This window comes from Fundulus heteroclitus, chromosome 18 (assembly GCF_011125445.2).
Source record: "Fundulus heteroclitus isolate FHET01 chromosome 18, MU-UCD_Fhet_4.1, whole genome shotgun sequence".
NCBI classification, from domain to species: domain Eukaryota; kingdom Metazoa; phylum Chordata; class Actinopteri; order Cyprinodontiformes; family Fundulidae; genus Fundulus; species Fundulus heteroclitus.
Window position 1 is genome coordinate 10486535 of NC_046378.1, and position 19022 is coordinate 10505556.

Below are 19022 nucleotides of genomic sequence, written 5' to 3' on the forward strand. Positions count from 1 at the left end.
TCAGCTGAAGTGATTTCTCACACTGGTAAACAAATCTGTATAGCTGCGTGACTATGGAATGATTCTGCTTGTTTTTTTTAAATGAATCAAAACACGAATAAAACACAGTCAAGCATGACTTATTTTTCCTTTCTTTTTTCTTTTTTTTTTTTACAGCATGCATACAACAACCAGCCTGTCGACACAAGCCATTTAGCGTGTGCTGGCTGGATGCTCTGGCTGCGAAAGAGAACTTCAGACTCTAGAGGTCTCCATCCTTCAGCATCCCCTCATCAGCCACCTATTCGCCCTCTCCTCCTCTTTGGGTGCTTTTGTGCGGCGGAGGAGGAGATGAGGAGAGGCTGCCCGGGGAGGAAAGAGAAGGGGAGTCCGAGACGAACGCGTCCTACGCCAGAACCACACAGCCGGGGGGGGGCAACTTTGATTTGGACGCCGCGTAGTACGCCTGCCATGTACATGACAATGACGAGAAGGAGCCACGTTTCCTCTTCTGTCTCTCCCTCTCCTTGGGAGGCTTAGATGCGTCGGGCGTGTGCAACATACTATACTACGTCCTTGGACTGAGGCGCTCAATGAAGATTTATTTCTCTGTGATTTCGCCGTTCAGCTCGCCTCGCCGTGCCTGCGCTTAGGTCAGCCGAATGAATCCGAAGGCGGTCTGAGCGCATTGTTTCCAGCTCCGCTGCATTCGGGATTTCCAGCCGTGATGTCTGCAATCTTGCGCTCTTTGTTTCTGGGTAAGTCACTTTGTGTTTCTTTAAGAGCTCAGACATTAAGCTAATTAGAGAAGAGTGTCTTCCTGTCACAATTTACACAAATATATATATATATATATATATATATATATATATATATATATATATATATATATATATATATATATATATATATATATATATATACAATTTTTCATTGTTTAACGTCATAGCACATCTGACTACTTCTATTCGGAATGATGTCAGAATATATTGCCTTATAGTAAGCCATGGCACGTTCTGATACAAAGAGGATATATAAAGAAGCTGCTGGTTATTTTTATGCTTTGTTTGAAGACATCATGAAAAGCAGAGGTCAGCTTTAATTTTTAACCCGTAGTTGTTGCTCTGTTTTTTTTTTTTCTCTCTTTCTTTCTTTTTAATGGATCTTCTTACAGTGAGGCAAAATAAAGAGGATAAAAGTTCACTGGACCCCTCCCTTTAAATCTGCCTTCCCAGTTTTATATACCCTCCATGTACTGACACATGTTCTTCAGAGGAAGGCCTGCTGTGAATAGTCAAAACCCCCTTAACTGATGCTTAAAACTAATGTAAACAGATATATGCATGTACTGTCTTCTTGTTTTTGCTCAGTTGTAGCTGTCAGGGTTATCATTTTTGCAAATGTCTGGATTAGTTACCAAATGATTAATCCAAACTTCTCTTTCGTACGGCGATGAACCACTGGCCATCACTTACATTGCACGTCAAGAAATTAAAGCAAGTGTCAGGTTTCTTGTGCTTAGACTAACAATACTGTTGCAGTACGGCCTGGAGTCGCTTGTAGGTCTGCAGCTAAATGAGGAATGTTTAATTCCACTGTGACTCCACTGACTGGAAGTTTCTGTGGCAGAGTGTGAGCCAGAGTTTTAAAATGACTTCCAGTAAGTGGCGTCACACAGCACTTCTCGCTGTTGTTCTAATACCTGCAGTGAAACCGAGAGGGGAAAACTCGCAATTCCCCCATGCAGGGTGGAATAGTCTTTGGATAACAGTGGCCCACATGAAAGAGTTTAGAGCTCCCTGTGTCATGGTTTAGGAGTGGCTGAGAGTGAGGGGGTGATACATGCAACACAACTGCAGCTTTGCACCTACATGCTGATCCTTTGGATTTTTTTTTCTTCTTTGTTCTGTTCGCTGAAAATAATGAAGGGTGCAGACGATGGTGTTGGCTGTAGCTTGACAAGAGTCGTGAGTGCATGCGTGCGTAAGTTAAGCTAAAGCATCGCAACCACTTTGACCCTGGGCCAGAGTTATGAAATACTGCACAATACAAATATTATGCAGACATGGATGTATGCTGATCTGGGAAGGTTTAGACGCTCCTGACTATGTTGAATGGTGCATCTCGGCTGCTTTTTGCTTTTTATGCTTTGTGATCTAAGCCAAGTAAATTTATTTTCATTATAACAATGATAACAGCAAACAGGCTTAAATCGGAGGAAACCGGACTTTCGCTCAGTTCTTTCTGAAAACGTTTCGACACCTATCCAGGAGTCTTTGTCAGTTCTGGTGGCTCACACATGAGCAACCTGCAGTTGGAGCGCTGCTGTTTTTAAGGACATGGAGGCCCATCCTCCTAAGGGCATTCTACCATATGGATAAAGTTGAGGCAGTAGGAGTATAAGAAAACCTCTTGGCACAAGATGCCGCAACATTAAAGTACCATATTTTTTATCGTCAAATTGGTTTGTTGTCAGCTGACAGCCTAGCCTGGGCCTGGGACCAGATAATCTTAGATAGGCCTTTACAAAAAAATTGTGTAATGTTAGAAAATTAAATATTTACCATTTAAAGACATGATTTGTATTGCAATTTATCTACTTCTTTTTCTTTCCTTACTCTACTCTTCCATTCTCCCTCTTCCTATCTGCTCCATAATTTAAATTTTTTAGTCTTCTTCCTTAAAAAAAGGTTTTAGATGATACAGCTGCTGTGGACAGTGACACAAATCTCACACATAGATAAGTAGTTAAATGCATTGTTATATGTGTCCATTTGAATACAATTTGAAATATTTATATCAAATTAATAAATATTTGGTTCCATATACTTTAAAAGTATGAATTTATTATTTAATGAATTAATTCAATAGGGAGATCTACCCAAATTGTATCTAATATTGTCACATTCTCTAAAATGTTTAACAAGAGTCATAAACAACAGTTTATGAAGACATTTCAGTTAAGTTTGGAATTTTACATCAGAACATTAAAAACATTTTGATAGAGAAATGTGGGCTTAGGAAAAAAGTATGTTTGTTAAAGGTTATTTTTGAAAAGGTGGTTTTAATCTGACAAACGAGCCTAATGGGAATACATATTCATATTTTTTTTTTAATATGACAGAATATTGTAAAATAATACATAAAAAACATCTGTCTTTTATAGTTTTTTTATGGTTTGTTTGTTTCCTATGCTAAAGTACATCGTAAAACAACTAAACCTGCCAGTTGAGATTCAATGTATGTGCAGGTGGAGCGGAGAGGGCCCGCCTGGTGGTAACATCAATCTAGAGCAAGTTGCATAACAGTGCAGCCATTCTTGTTTACCAGCCTCCAAATGCTACCTTTCGGATCTGTTCTACTTATTATTTCTGCTAGCAAAGGTGCATATTACGTTTCTGACTGAAAATGCTGAGTCTGTCAGTGCCATTAGAGCAGAGGACACAGAGATAAGAGAGGTCCAGTGAGGATGGGGGCCCTTTGTACTTTAAAAGAGCATTTTGATAAGCTCAGAAGTTGCACCAGCAATGAAACCATTGTTGTGTTTGGGATGGAGGTTGTGTTGTAACTGTGGTTTTATAAAAAATTAGACCTTTACAAAAGTGACTGGTGTAATGCTTCCACATTACAACTATCTCCTAAACCTTAATAAAGATATGGAGGTGTATCTTTCATTAATTATATAGACTTTTTTTCATATAACTGTAACTTACAAAAACTTTGTATATAAACATATGGCATTTGCTTAGATGGCAAAAACGTCTTGTCTGGCTGGCTGATGACATTATTTTACATTCACATCAAAGATGCCCCAAAACGTTAACTTTATTTACATGGTAGCATTTTTGTTGCTCCGTAGAAAACTGCAAGTGACAGAAAGACAGAAAAGATGGTATTGATTTTTAAATACTAACCAATCATTAAAAACATTTTATGTCAGTGTTTGATCATCTAGTTCAAAATGTCCCAGTTTGAAATTTAGAACATCTTTATTTTATTTGTAAAAAACACACATTGACAACCTTAGAATTCAACAAGCACGAAACCCACAATACAGAAACTGGCCAACACTTAACTGGAATGCTCCACGTGGATTACAAATCTTTAAGAACTCAATTTGTGATCTGGGAACACCATACTTCATAAAAAAAACAAAAAAAAAAACATGGGATTTTTTCCCAAAAATTATGACTAAAATCTGGTGATATTTTCATGAACCCAGCATCTTGTTTCGACTAGTTTCATTAACTGGTGAATCAAAATAACCCAAAATTTCCAGCCAGTGTTTTAAAGAAAAATGCAATCGCTACATATTAAAATATTCTGGAGTGATGCATTTGTAGCTAATAATAGCATTCCTGCTGTCTTAAAATAACCCCACGCACGAAGCTTGAAGTATTAATAGACTTGTTGTTGCCATGGTGAGGCTTTTTCCACTCTCTGTTTACTTCTAAGATTGAATGGTATCCATTTTATTTGGCTAAAAAAATTTAATTAGTTTGCTTGTCAAACACACATCACAGAAAAGAAGGACGCTTTTACCATATTCACCCGGTGTCAGTTCCAAATGAACAACGGCTGAGTAAAAAAAAAGAAAAAAAATCGCATTACAAAATAATCTATATTCTCTAATACTGGCTTTTCTTTATATTTAGCTTTGGCCTTGCCCATCCTGAGACACCCTTAAATTAATATCTTCTTGAGATGTAATATCCAGTGTTCACATTACAGATAAGTAGCACAATTAATTGCCACAGAGAGTTCTTCAGTTCCCCTTGGTAACTCTGCCCAGACGAAGTAAGAGGCAGAACAAGGTCAAATAAAGTAACTCTTTCTCTCTCTCGCTTACAGAGGGGTTGCACTTGGAGATTTGGCCAGGTAAAGACGAGTGATTGATTGCTCCACTGGGCAGAATGAGGGAATTTTAAAGCGGCTGTCCGAGGCACAATAACACAGTCCGAGGCAGAAATGTAATAGGAAAGCGTGAGCAGCTCTTATAAGAGATCTAGACCTCTGCACTCGGAAACCAATAAGGGTGTTAACATCACTTGATGTGCCGACCCGTGCATGTCTGCATGCATAAGTGAACAACAGTGAGAAGATGGCCGTGCGCATAAGTACGCAAGCTAGCATTAGATGTAGATAAAGAGAGCAGTGGCTCCGGACAGAAATTCGGTCCTATTCTATATTTAGCATGGCTGGCGGGGCAGGCAGAGGATCTCTGAAATGTGAAGATGACAGGAGCCTCCTGAGCCAGAGGTTACGAAGTGACATCTTGATGTGCTTGTGCCTGAATCACACTCCCACACACACACACAGCCAGCCAAAGACTTTTGACATTCCAACCCAGAGACTTTTCTGATATTTGACGTCTAGTTACAATGCACTCAGGCTTGCTTTTGATCTCGTTTTTTGACTTACAATTTTCTTCTGCGTTGTCAGTCGGCATCCCCAATGTGCATGCCCAGCTTTGAAAGTATTGTGTGTGGAGTGTACGGGAGGAATGTGACAGCTCTGTTGGTGGCGTTTGTCTTGTGCAGTCACATTGTGAGAGCAGACATTCAAAGCCACCTGCATTATGTAGCTAATGTTTAAGTAATCAGTATAATACGCATACAGCACAGTTGTGATTAGAATACTAGCAATATGTTGTTGTTTTTTTAACAAGGGAGCTATAGCAACGTCCATTTTGGCCACACTTTACATCGCATTTTAAATTGATTACATATAATTTTCTTTTGGGATTAATAAAGTATTTTTGAAGTAAGCTGAATTGACTTCAGGACATTGAGAAACAATTAATAAATTTGTCATTCTTCTAAAACTGAAGCAGAGAAGGCAATGTTGAAAACAATGCTGTGACTGCATTTTTTTAAATTATTATTCAGTGTATGAACAAATTAGTGCTCAAAGATTTTCAACTCGTATAAACAGGTCTTCCTTGCTAGGTTGTTTAGACATTTCTTTGGTTTTGTCTCTGAAACAGCATGTTTGATGTAACCTAAAAGGTTTTCTATTTGCATTAAGATCCCGGGGATTAGCCTGACTGCTTCATACCTTTCATCTTGTTGGTCTGGAACCAGGACGCTTACTGGTGTTTTTTTTTGGGTTTGTTATCTTGTTGAAACATCCATTTCAAGAGTATTTCTTCAGCAGCATAAGTCAACATAATAAAGCAAACCCTCTTCAAGGGTTCCAATGTATTCAAACTGATCCACGATCCCTGAACAGGCCTGCCACAATAGTACATTTCCATAGCATGATGCCTCCTCCACCACAGTATATTATGGCTTTGATTCTGTGTTTGGGGGTTGTCTGGCAAACTGCCTTCAACCTTTTACCTAAACAGAGCAACCTTGCTTTTATCAGTTTACAAATGTTATTGCTCTTTAGACAAGTCAGTATGATCTTTAACAAAATGTCATGTTGGATTTTTTTCCCAACAGCTTGTGTTCACATAGGAGGTCTATGAAAAACAACAACATAAGGGTCTTCTAATTGTTCTTTTGTCACTGTAGGCTTTCTTAGTTGCTGTACAATCATGCATATCAGTTGCTGTCTTCCCCCTTTTTAACTTGAATTTTGTTTTACCTGACTTTCTACCACAGTTATTGATAATATTATCATATTATCAATAACTGTGCAACATTTTTATGTTAGCCTTTCTGAGAAATTAATTCTCTGTTGCTCTAAAACTAACTTTAGATTAGATTAGCTGTTATTTTCAGGGCTGAATTATTGTGTGACTACTGTCACAAGCGAATTTTCCCATTGTGGGAAAACAAAGAAGTATCTTATCTTATCTTATCTTATCTTATCACCTTACAGCTGATTATCGGCTGACTGTTTGACGATCAGACTTTTCTTTGATCCATTTCAGTAACAGCCTTCACCTGTCTTCCATGTCTCTGTAGTTTTAGTTTCCATTTTAAAGCTTCTGGGGTTGTTTTCTGTGTTGTTTTAAAATAATGCACTATAACACACATTTGCATTTGCCACTTTCATATTTAAATAAGGGACACCCACTAGACTAATGTTTTATCACAGAAAAATTACCTCACAGGTTGAACTCCACCCTGATATTATTTCAAACAGAGCCTTTTTATTGAGTGGTTCAGCTGCACAGGATCAGCAGCACGCATGTCGTCGTCGTTGAGTCTTTTGGTTTTCTATTAATCTACTACACCCGCCAGTAAATTATTTATCATGTGGAAATGTAATTTCATCCACATATTATAGGTTAACCGCACGGCGTGTAAACACAAGACTCATAATCCAGTCTGTCTTGCCTTCACACTGTAGGACAGGGATTACAACAAGACAAGCAAATATTTACCACGCATTTCTCCAACTAGTAACATGACTTTTCTTGCACCCTCCAATGTCAATTGTTTCACATGCAGCACATAGTGTAAACAGATTTCCATGGGGAGATGATTGTGTTAGACAAAGCAAAAAGTGGCCAATCGGAATGGGTCTGCAAGGGCAGAGCGCGGTGGAATACAAAACGTCCGACCCCGGGTGACGGAGTAGGCCTCTAGGATGATCACAAAGGTCCAGGCATCCTTAAAACTAACAACTAATATCATTAAGAAGCACTGACGTACCTGTGAAGCACCTTTCCTCCTGATGCTTATGGTCTTTGAGTGTCCCTAAATGACGAGCCATCAGATTTTTTCTTACCTGAGAGATTCTTCGTGTTTCATTGATTGTGATGCTTGTAGACATGGGGGTTATGTGGTTACTCTTCTCTATCTGTTTTTACAGATGGAGAAGAGTAACCACATAAACTATAGATGTTTAGAAATGGAAATGCAGTTTACTAAACATTCCATTAATGGTTACGGCCAATGCAAAGGCCACTGAATAACTGATGCTTCCATGTTTAAATCCATAAGAATCTTGATCATCCCGAATTCAAACTATTGTATAGAGTAAAAATGAATGCACAAGAGCAATCTGCCTGTTATTGTTCCTAATACTGCTGAACTATGCTGCATAGTTGTGTGGAGTCGTGCCATCAGCAGGCTGCGCATGTGGCTCCAGTTAATGTGAACATGAGCCTCCCCAGAACATCTGTCAAAGATTAGCAGTAAAGTGAAAAAGGCAGTTCCTGTTCATACATTCCAAAATAATCTGGCAATAATTTTCCTCCGAGAAGGATGAGAGGGGGAGGGGTCTGCAGGTCAGAGGCACGACACAGACCTCACTCTGTTCAGGCATGTGTCTTGCATTTTATGAGACGCAAACGACAAAAGGCCTATGCAGACAAATGTTTGGATATAACGAAGAAACTGTGCCTGAATTATTGTAAAAAAAAAAAAAAATCCCTTTTTACTCAGAAAGTACAACAATAATCCTTTCTGTAGAACCCTTCTTAGTGTAAAACAAGAGACCACACAACACAAATCACTTCTTCCAGAAATAAAATCTCTTACAAATTATAAAACCTCCCCCCCTCCCGCCTATTCTTCCAAGGCAATATTCCTTTCTGTGAACTGAACCATGATGAAGCATTTTTATAGGCCACTATCTGTCTGATACTTCAGAACTGCTTCAGCTGCATTTTTCTGACACACAAGGTAGTGATCTACAGCTGCATCAGGCAGGGTGCGGACTTTAACCTCCAATAGGTTCCACGTGCGAAGCCTGGAAAATTATTTTACAGGGCTTTCCATCGGGTGCCTCGACTTTAAGTAACTGGACCTAAAATGTCTGCTGTTGTTACAGTTTGGTTTCACTTTAGCTAAGAGTTTCCCCTTCTATACGCTTTGGTTCACAGCGTTATAAAGATTGTGTTAGAAAGATTTAATTTCATCCTCCATGCTGTCTAAAATATTTACTTAATGTCATTTCAGCATTTTGCAGGAGTGTCATTAGAGCAAGAATCTACCTTCTTTCATTATTTTTTTATTTTATTTTATTGCCTGCATTTATTTTTTACAGTTGTTTAGCACTTTGATTGGTCATGAGGTGCAAATGCATACATATTTTGTGGAATATAATTATATTTAACCAAGATACGCTGAAGAAAAAATAAATAAAGAAGTGAATGTACTTTTGTTTTTTTCACCATCCAAAAAGAATTAGGACTTTACCTAAGAAGACACATTTAAATGACTTGGAAGCCTTTGTCATTCTTTTCATTGTTCTCTCGCTATGATTTTGATCCACTATATTATAAGAAGGCCACATGACAGCAACCACAATAACACAGCTATGCTGCATAATTGTATTGCAGCTTGTAACTTTATCATTTAGCTGTATTGCCTCAGCATCTCTCACCATTTGACCCAGACAGAACCTTAAAGTTAATCTTTTGTAATGATTCAATGGTCATCTTGATGAATTTAACTTGCAGTAACTTCTCTAGCAAGTCGGGCTGTTAATTTAACATAATAAACTTATTTTCGGATTTTGCCTTTGTCTTATATTGGGACGTAGCATCTCAGTGTTTCTCACTGTTTTTTTTATCACATAACAAAAATCCAGTTACAGCCAGCATGACTTCTTTTGACTAAATATGAATTATAGAAACCCTGATCCACTTTTTTATTGTGTTGCAAAATAAATTTCCACCGATCACAGATTCTTTACACACTATGCATGATATTTAAAACCTTTATTCCAAAAACACAGAAATAAATGAATACGTCTGTTAGAGTTTTTTGTTTTTGTTTAAAGACCAAACTCTATTATAAAAAGTCATGATTTTTCACATCAAAGTGAAGTATCCTGTTGCTGTCATGTGACTTTGGCTAGGAGAATAAATGCAAACTATTAGTGTGAGACCTGGATATGAAGGTGCGTGCTTTTACCCTGACACTGTCTTGAGATAGGAAGTACGGTGGAATCTCTGAACAGGAATTTAATTAGTTCTTACAACCAATTTGTTTTAGAATTTTCAGAAGACAGTTTTTTCTATTTAACTTTGACTATAATAATGATTAAGTACTTTATAATAATAATAATGATATAATAATTTGTTGCTGCCCAGCAACCACCACAGTTTTGACCATTATAGAGTCATTAATCCTATATAATAACATCGTTAGAAACATTGTATGGTGAAAATATGGTGAAACAATAAATCGGAAAGACATTGAATATAATTTCTCTAGGACACCCTACTCTTTGACAAAATAGGGATGATTGCCACATGGCAAAAAGGGAAGGCAAAGTAAGTAAAACTTTCTGGAAATTAATGTTTATGGTTTGAGCAGGTAAATCAGATTATCTGCCAAAGGAATGAGTATTTTGACCCCTAAAAACAGGATAATTAGATATACTGCACTTGAAATAAGAAGAGGGAAATGAGTTGTTCCTATTTTAAGTGCAGAAATCTTATTCTATTGGCAGATCATTTAGACTTGCCTGTTCAAATCAAGGACAAATACACTCATTTCAAATTACAAATATTTCACTTACTTTTAGTTCCCTTTTTTTGCAGTGGCACAACTGTTGTTTAGGTATTGCACCACACATGTTAGCTAGGCTTATGTGCACAGAGGTTTTGAACTTCTTTTTTGCACTTTGTCTTCCATTTTTCCCATATTGCGAACACCTCTTTGATGGCTGCAGAAAAAAAGCTCATCTACCGGCAGCTTCTTTGTGTGGCGGTCACAGGAAAATCATAGAAAGCAACACAGGAGAAACAGCATCCATCTAACAGGAGCCCGTGGAGCATATGCTAGTAAAACAAACCTAGGGACCACTAAGGAGGAAACATTTTATCTGGTGCATGCATGCTTGGTTCATTTTCACCAGAAAATGCATTCAGATGTGTTCAGGCATAGATGTTTCGGAGCAGTTGAAAAAGTTTTAGCATTTAGAAGCTTCCACCATCACTAAATGTTTAATGTCTCTGCATTGTGTTGTACCAATGGAAAAGAAGAAAAGTAACAGGCATGAACATAACACTTTAAACACTTGCTAACTGTTAGCGGCCAACAACGCTAAAGTTGGTATCTGATTTTTAACTTTCTATCAGCACTAAAGATGCTACTTCGCTCTAGACTGACTTTAATATCATCTAGTTAAAAATCCTCAGAACTTTCAAAGACATTTTAAAACATTTATTCTATCTATGAAAACAATTAAAGGGTAATTTTCAAGTTTTTTGGCTTTAGGACCACCGCATATTTGGACTTGCAATTTAACACCTATTCTTTGGCAGGATGATGATCACCTTTGATTGGTACTTGCTTGAAGCTGCATCAATTAGAGTCAAATCTGTACAGAAGTATTCACCACTTAAAACAGATTTCTTTTCAAAACACATTTCTTTTGTAAATCCTTTCTCTAACGAAAAAGTCTAGATTCTTTGTTTTTCAAAAATCTTTTGTTAAAATCTGTTTCTGTCTCATTGTCATGAACTCAGTGTGTACCATCTCATCGCATGACCTGAACGCGTCATTCCACCTTCAGCCATGTTGTGTTCCATAGAAAATTGTTTCAAGCAGGAGCGTTTGCTCCAAAACCACACACGTCGACCTTGTTTTTGGTAGGAAGTAACTGTGAAGGATAATAGTGCTACTACAATCCTAGCTTTCACTTTTCCAAGAAAATATTAAGTGATTTGCTCCTTGTTAGCATTAGTTCTGGATTTTAATCAAGTGCTAGGATCACTTTATGTAATTAGAGAGTAAATCAGGAAGCAAACAAAACAGATAAATGCTGATGTCTGTTTGAGGGCGGAGAAAGAAACGGTCTTGTATGGATTCACCCCACTCAACGTCCATCCTAATTCTCCGCAGATATTGGCAGTACACAAAATAGGATTTAATGGTGAGTGCAAATGTGATTAAAATTCAGACACCTTGCAAAAACACCATTTAAAATGATTTGTTTATCAGGGGAGAGGTTGAGATGCTATCATCTCTGAACCCCCAGCCCTGTTGGGATGCTTTCAAGTGCTTTCTGCCTCCGTGAAAACTGGCAGCGCAGACTAACACCGCCGTGTTTTTCTTCCTTAAGCAGAACATGCTTTTGATCAATGTTCTCTGTCTCTGAAACCAGGGATATCTCCTGTTTTCTATGCAGCTGTGCAGTCTAACGGCGTCTGAAAATAAACTGCTAAAATAGCTAAATTCCTGTTACTGAGATGCAGGTCGGGAGAACGCATGCATCAGTGACACGGAGAAGGAAAAACTGCACTTATTGATTAACAATTTACAGCTAATTAGCAGCACAGTTGTGACCCCATTGCGTTAAGGAAGAGGTCAGGTCTCCCACTCAGCTGCAAGCTGCGTAACATGACTGGTTACCTTAAACCCTAATTGAACATGAAAGGTGCCTTTGTTGTCGGATAAATCATAATTTTTTTGCCTTGTTTTTTCCAGTGTCAAACCCGACAAGCTGCCTATTAATAATTGATCCTTTCTTAGCAGTTGTTTAGGACTTTAATTTGTGGATTTGGTGTACCTGTCAGACCCCTGCTTCTGCAATGGCTCGCCTCACACTGTGATTATTGACTGTTATGTTCAGAATTCAGCTTGGACAATCTGTTTTCTTCCTCGGAGATTAGTATCAGCAGGAAAAAAAAAAAAAAGCTCACAGCTTGACCATGACCCCAATATGTCCTACCCATAAATCTATGCAAAGCTTAACAAAACTGTTGAAATTGGAAGAGATGTTCCTTCTTCCACCACAGTTTGGGACAATTGAACAAAACATTGGCTCTTCTTTTTACTCTACAAGGAAGTCAATCATAATTCCATCTAAAGGATTGACTGAATTTGAATGAACACAACTTGTACAGCAAACAATGGCTGACTGTGTACGTTTTTTTTTTTAGTTTTTCCTCTCCTCTCCCTTTCTCTCTTTCTTTCAAGCAGGGGTTGATGAAATGAACAGAAGGAAATGTTCCTCATCGCTCTATTTAGACGCCTGCTGCTCCTTTCAATTTGAAGCAGTCTATTAGCTCAGCAAGCAGGCCACTCCATTAGGTGTTTTGAACCATCACGCTCCATTGTCTCACTTCATTTGCTCATTTGCTCACCACTGTTTCCCGAAGCAGTTGAGGCTTCGATCAGCGTAGGTTCCTCCCGTCCCTCAGATGTTCATCCTTAACCATGCATGGTCACCATAGAGTGGCCACCAAAGACCTGAAGACAGATGGTGCGTACAAGGGAGGGTGTTTGCTGATCACTGATTACAGTGTTGGTTGACAAAATGGTTACCTGGAGACCATCTGGAGGAAGATCTGTTCCATTCTTAAAGGGTAACTAAGACTTTTTGATGTGAAGATCTGATTAAAAAATACTTGTGCAGGTCAAAGTATTCGACCTGCACGAGTGAATGCTCTTGGTGTCCTCGTGTTATGAAAATCTCGAGCAGTAGAAAGTGAAGGTGGAGAGTAACAGCTAGTCCAGGACTGGCCGAGTCTAAAGTGAACTTGTAACATTCTAAAACCACCCCTGTCTGAAAAACATCATAGTTGGGCTATTTTAGGAGCATTTAAATGGTTGACACTATTTGACTTGACTTTTATTTACAGAGAAGATGCTGAGTTTTGACACAGGAAATGTAGCCAAAGAGTGGTGGGCCACCCACAATCATCCTGTGCGAGACATACCGATGAGGTCAGCACATGTCAGGTATTTCTAGTCAGTGTCACTGTCCGATTTAAACATAGACGCGTGTAAAACACTCAGTTGCAGACATTTAGGTGACCACTATTTTAACAATTTGTACTCTGCCTTACTTTTTCGTCAAAGTTTCTCTGAAATGTTTCACATCACAAGTCTCCAAATGGTGTCTCTTTGGCTTAGACCCAAATAAGGCCTTTTCTGGACCCTGATTATGAAGGAATATACTAAAAGAACTATAAGCTAAATTTAAGCTCTTGAGCACTGTCTGTAGACGAAAACAAGATGTGTGAATAGCCACGCCTCTCTCTACCTCCATAATCTAAGCGCCGGTTATCCGTTTCATCTTTACATTATCTGTCAAAAACAGAATGCTCTGAATGTACGCTGTGTTAAACAATGCTAACTGTGAATCTGAATTCATAATAGTTCAAAATACCAGAAGTTACAGTATGTAATACAGGTAAGATGTTTACTCATTTTATTTTAACAAACACTAAGCAGTTAATTTCTGAATCATCCCTTTACTACATCACTGTCATCTGTCTCTGTATCCTATAATACTGATAATAAGTTATGAATCTTATATGCTGTGACTTTAGAGTCTGGGCTTAATCTCTTTGTGTTCTGTAACAAACCCTTGGAGTTGACCTTTGAATTTCTACAAGGTACACAATTTCTGCTGATCATTTCTTTATAGACTCAAAGTCCTTTGTCATCAGAATTGCACCTTGCATGATTACCGTTTAGCAGAAACTGTAAAACGCAATGATGTCGGCCCCGGTTTTAGGGTGCCGGTCCTGTCGTGTTTTGCTGCGGATGTTGCGTGATGGATGATTTAATTATCCAACTATACAGCAAGCCCCTTGGTCGTTCATGGCACAGCAAAAAGAAAGAAGGAAAAAAAAAAAGACGCTATGCTAAATATCACTAATCAGTTTCAAGGTTTCCACACATTAAACATCGACTGTCGGTGACTGCACTACAACACTCCCTCCAGTATTAACATTAAGGAACACAGTTGCTTTTATTAGGCCTGGAAGGTTGAAGACATTTGTTACCACGGGAGATAAGGAGGGTTTTTTTTTTTTTTTCTCTAGCACTCAGGCTGCGGTTGGAGTACAGTGTGAGTCTCAATGCTGAGAAAGCTTTTCTCCCTCTCTCTTGTCCTCTTACTTTGTTTTCCCTATCCAAGCAAAGTGGTTCAGAACATATGGCACCACCACCTTTTTTCTTCCAACTCGTTAGACTTGACTTGTTGATGAAATGGAGCCTTTACGCTGTATTGCCCATGCAGATGTGTAGCCGCACATTTTTCATTGTTGCCTCTGCAGCGAGGATAGAGGCAACGCACAGCATGAGCGGCGCATTCATTCCCTTTCACTGTTTCTATATAGTGATCTCCAAAATAGAACCAATTTCCACCGAGAACAGGAAGGCTGTGGAGGATTTTTATAGACCTAAAGTAAATGTTGGAGGGGTTTTGTGTTCCTGCGTAATTGCTGCATTCATTACAGAAGTGGAATGCATTTGTGAGAGGAGGACAACACATTTCGGTCTTGGTCTGCCTGTTTAGCCTGGCCCGTCATGCATTTTGTCAGACCCAACTTACACAGCGGCACATCTCTTGTCAAGCGGCAGACAGGGGCTTAGGACAACATTCAAGATGCCTTTCATGGTTTGGCAGTGTTGTCCAAACTGTCATGTTTAGTACAAAATCATTTCGCTGCGATTTCTAGATGGAGGATAGTGATCTATCTCGGTGCAGCTGCTCGAGGAAAACTGTGACGTAGTCCGGGATTAATGCTTCTCTCAAAGATATTAACCATTTGGCTTTTTTTTTTAGATCACATTTTCTCTCGGCGGCAGACATCATTTTTTGTGTTGTGTGTCGTTCTTTGAGAGGCAAAACCAAGAGTGTTTGCCTTTGGCTTGATTTGCTGTCTGGGACTCAAAGCAGCTGCGGAAGTAGAAATAGCAGAGTTTGCAAATTGAGGCTCTTAAAATAATTAAGGTTGGCATGATGACTCTGCCTTCGAGATGGGTCCTAGCTTAAAAGGGGAAGCTTTGGTAGCTGGAACACATCAGTGGCAGGCTTCGCTATGCTCTGAAATGAGAAATAATAGAGGTTAGAATATGCAGCCGCCTGATAAGACAACATTAAATGCCTAGTTTTGCCAATGTGCAATGAAAAGGGGCTTTTAACTATGCACCCATCATAGTTGAAAATAAACATTTTTGCATTTAGAAGACGGAAACGTTGTTTACTCTATTAACCTTTCCTCTCAGTTGCACTCTTGACATTGAACAATGTGGAGGAGGCCGAATCCTCGTCGGCCCTTTTACTAATGAGGCAATTAAGTCTCTCCTGCCCTGGTTGAGCGAGGGGCCGAGAGAGCATTGCAAATCTGCTGTCTCAGCAAACACCGAGCACCTAAGGTGAGCTGCAGTCAGAATATGTAACAAGCCACCCCCCCTCCTCCTTGTTGTCGTGGTCATCCAGTCATTGTGGCGCTTCCTTGTCAGCGTGCTGCGTGGCACAGTCAGAGATCACAGGCAGCAAAGGCCAAATGTATTACTTTGAAGTAAACTGATGTTTTGAGGATTTTATTTTTAGAGGCTGAAGCTAACAGCTATCTTAAAAGGCCAAACACCAAAACAGATGGTGTGCAGCATAGATAACTCCTGTCTCGAAAGCGTAGTAGGAGTGGTTTATGTGCCATTACTTTATAAACCTTTTACCTGTCAAAACGTTAACATTGGGAAGTTATCAAGACAGTTGATGATTTCAAAATGGACATTAAGATTGGGGGTGGTGCATCACCAGTGTTCAGCCTGTGTGAAACAGCGCTGATAATGGAACATTAAGACCCCTTTTGGTCAGAGTAGCTGCCTGATTTTAAAAGTAAAGCGGTAGAAAAAGCAAATATAACATAACATTTAGAGTGAACTGTAATTTATAAATTTTTACGCTACCTTGTATTTAAGTCCAGAAATGCTTCCGTGTTTGACACCGGAAGATTACTGGCCATGCATCACTTCCTGTCTCAATTTCCTTTGTTAGTAATCATCAGCTTTTTTGTTAAAAAAATTATTCTCAGTGCAAATGCCATGTTGAGAATGGAGTTACTCTAGGATAAAGTCAGTTTTGGTCAACTACCAGTTTTAGCCTTCTGGACCTGCTAATCTCAATTAATAGATGGAGAGGCGAAGAGCATAATTTGCTGCAGGTAAGATATAAACCGTATAATATTTCAACAGAACTTCAAACACCCATAACTTTACATTTAAAGGAATCAGAGTCCCTCAAAAGGTGACTTATTTTTACATGTCAGCACCACTGAGCTATATAATACACTGGAGTGCTGATTTTGCCGAAAAACTGAAGTCGCTGGCCGCCATCTTGCTACTCCCTACTCTCACAGAATCTCATAGGATTTGGTTGCAACAACAAGCAGTTTTCTGGCTGAGTGAAAACGTTTCACAGGTAATTCTACAGTCAGTGGATGTACTAACACTATCTACTACTAGGAAATTAGGTGCTGAAGAATTTTACATGTTATTCATATTAAATATATATATATGTATATATAAGTATGTGTATATGTATATATGTATATATATATATGTATACACATATGTAAATATATGTTTTTGTACATTGTTATTTATATATTTATAAATGTTAAACATATATATTTAAATGAATAAAATGCAAAATATTTCAGCACGTGACTTTCTCAGTACTTGATATTTTTAGAACATAACATAAAAGTATATGGCATTTGACATTTTAAAAGTCTTAAGCCCCCCCTGAACATGAGAAAATCCTCGTTATTCGATGCTGTAGCGCACATATTCCCTAGTTACTGGGGGGAAATAGGGAGTACCAATATGGCGGCTGGTGGCTTCAAAGCGACTCGTTCAAACAGACGGTGATTAGCACTCCAGTGTATTATATAGCTCAGTGGTCAGCACTTCACAACAGACTGATAAATTCTTAGCTGTTCAATGGATGCCTGTTTAATTTTTTGAGCCTCTGTCTGCCTTGTGGCATTTTTTTCCTTTGCTAAATCTTTTGTTGATGCTTGACCAAGAGATTTTCAGCTTTAAAATTTGGTGGAGGTCAATCAGGAAATAAATTGAGTGACAATCTTGCAATTATTCTAATATACACGACCAGTGAGATAAATAAGCCTATTTACCTTATAACCAGATGAGCAGCTCATATGTATGCATGATTCAAAAAGTAATTAAACACCCATGTGAACACTTACATGCTGAGCTGATGTTATGTGTTCAAGACTAATTTATTCATCAGGTTTTCTCCCTGACACATTTGCATTAAGTGCTGTCTGGAATGATGCAGATGGCTTTAAAATATGCTGATGAATTAAAAAAAAAAAAACTCTGTTACCTATTAAAGCAAGCTTGACAGCAATTAGCGTGTGTCTTCCTTCTTATGGCTTAGTGACTGTCTGCTTTCAACAGATGCTGTGTCATACAAAAAGGGCCAGCATTAAGACCTAAGTTAATGTGTTTAAAGGATGCACAATTCTAACGAGCGATAACCGAGGGCTTACTGCTGCTCAGAAGGGATTACCATACGTAGTTGTCTGTCTAAAAGCTCAGGCTTAACCACCATACCCTTTTTTTTTTATTTTCCCTCCTCCATCTCTGCTCCCTGGCATTGAATCGCCAGTGAGTCCCAACACAAGGCAAGAAATAAGACATCTTACCCTGTAGGGAATAAAGATGGCTGCTCATTAGCTGTGGAAAGGTGTACCGAACCAGAAACCGGAGATGTCTAGGCAGATTTGTTTGAAATCAATGCTTGTCTTCTGAAGCTTCCTCTACAGTGTGCAGCTGCCACAAGCAATCAGATAAGATTCAGAGAAACTCAGGTACGCTCGCACGCAGTGACAGCGGAGAAACGGAGAACAAAGGACAAGCACCATGACACCATTTAGCATCAGCTTTGTTTTGAGCAGCTTTTACTGTCCACTTTTACGTGTTTGCTTTTGCCATGGGACCACATCAATACAAAGTGATTGTCAGTGCTTGGTGTGCACCACAAATTTCTCCCAAGTTGCAGGAATGGTGACAGAGGTGATGGTTTTCAGTTACAGGACACCAAAGGTGTATAGGGGCAAAGGCGCCAGATGACCTGCACAGTTAGCAACGGTCTACTCTGACAACAATTATGTGTTTGCTTGTGGTCTAAATACTGGCATTTAATTTTTTGTATGTTATATAAGATGATGCAAATGTAAGGTTTTTCCATGAACATTTAGCATCCTATTAAGCCTGGTTTGAGATTCTCGTGATATGAAACCCATCAGTAAAAACCCTATGATGTGACTATAGGAACACACAGTTCTTACTTTTAATTTAAAGGGTAACTCACCCCCAAACATTTTTTTTTTTTTGCCAATAAACTGTTAACATGCTTGT

At 38.8% G+C, this 19022-nt stretch overlaps 1 protein-coding gene across 1 annotated transcript in view; it reads left to right on the top strand.

The window, feature by feature from the left end:
• Positions 1–226: 226 nt before the first annotated feature.
• The window catches only part of clmpb (CXADR like membrane protein b), an 86062-nt gene continuing 67266 nt past the window's right edge, over positions 227–19022 (top strand). Inside the window, exon 1 of the mRNA XM_036149493.1 lies at positions 227–737. Within this exon, the coding sequence (XP_036005386.1) occupies positions 707–737 (31 nt within the window). The 5' untranslated portion in view covers positions 227–706. The remainder of the gene's footprint in view (positions 738–19022) is intronic.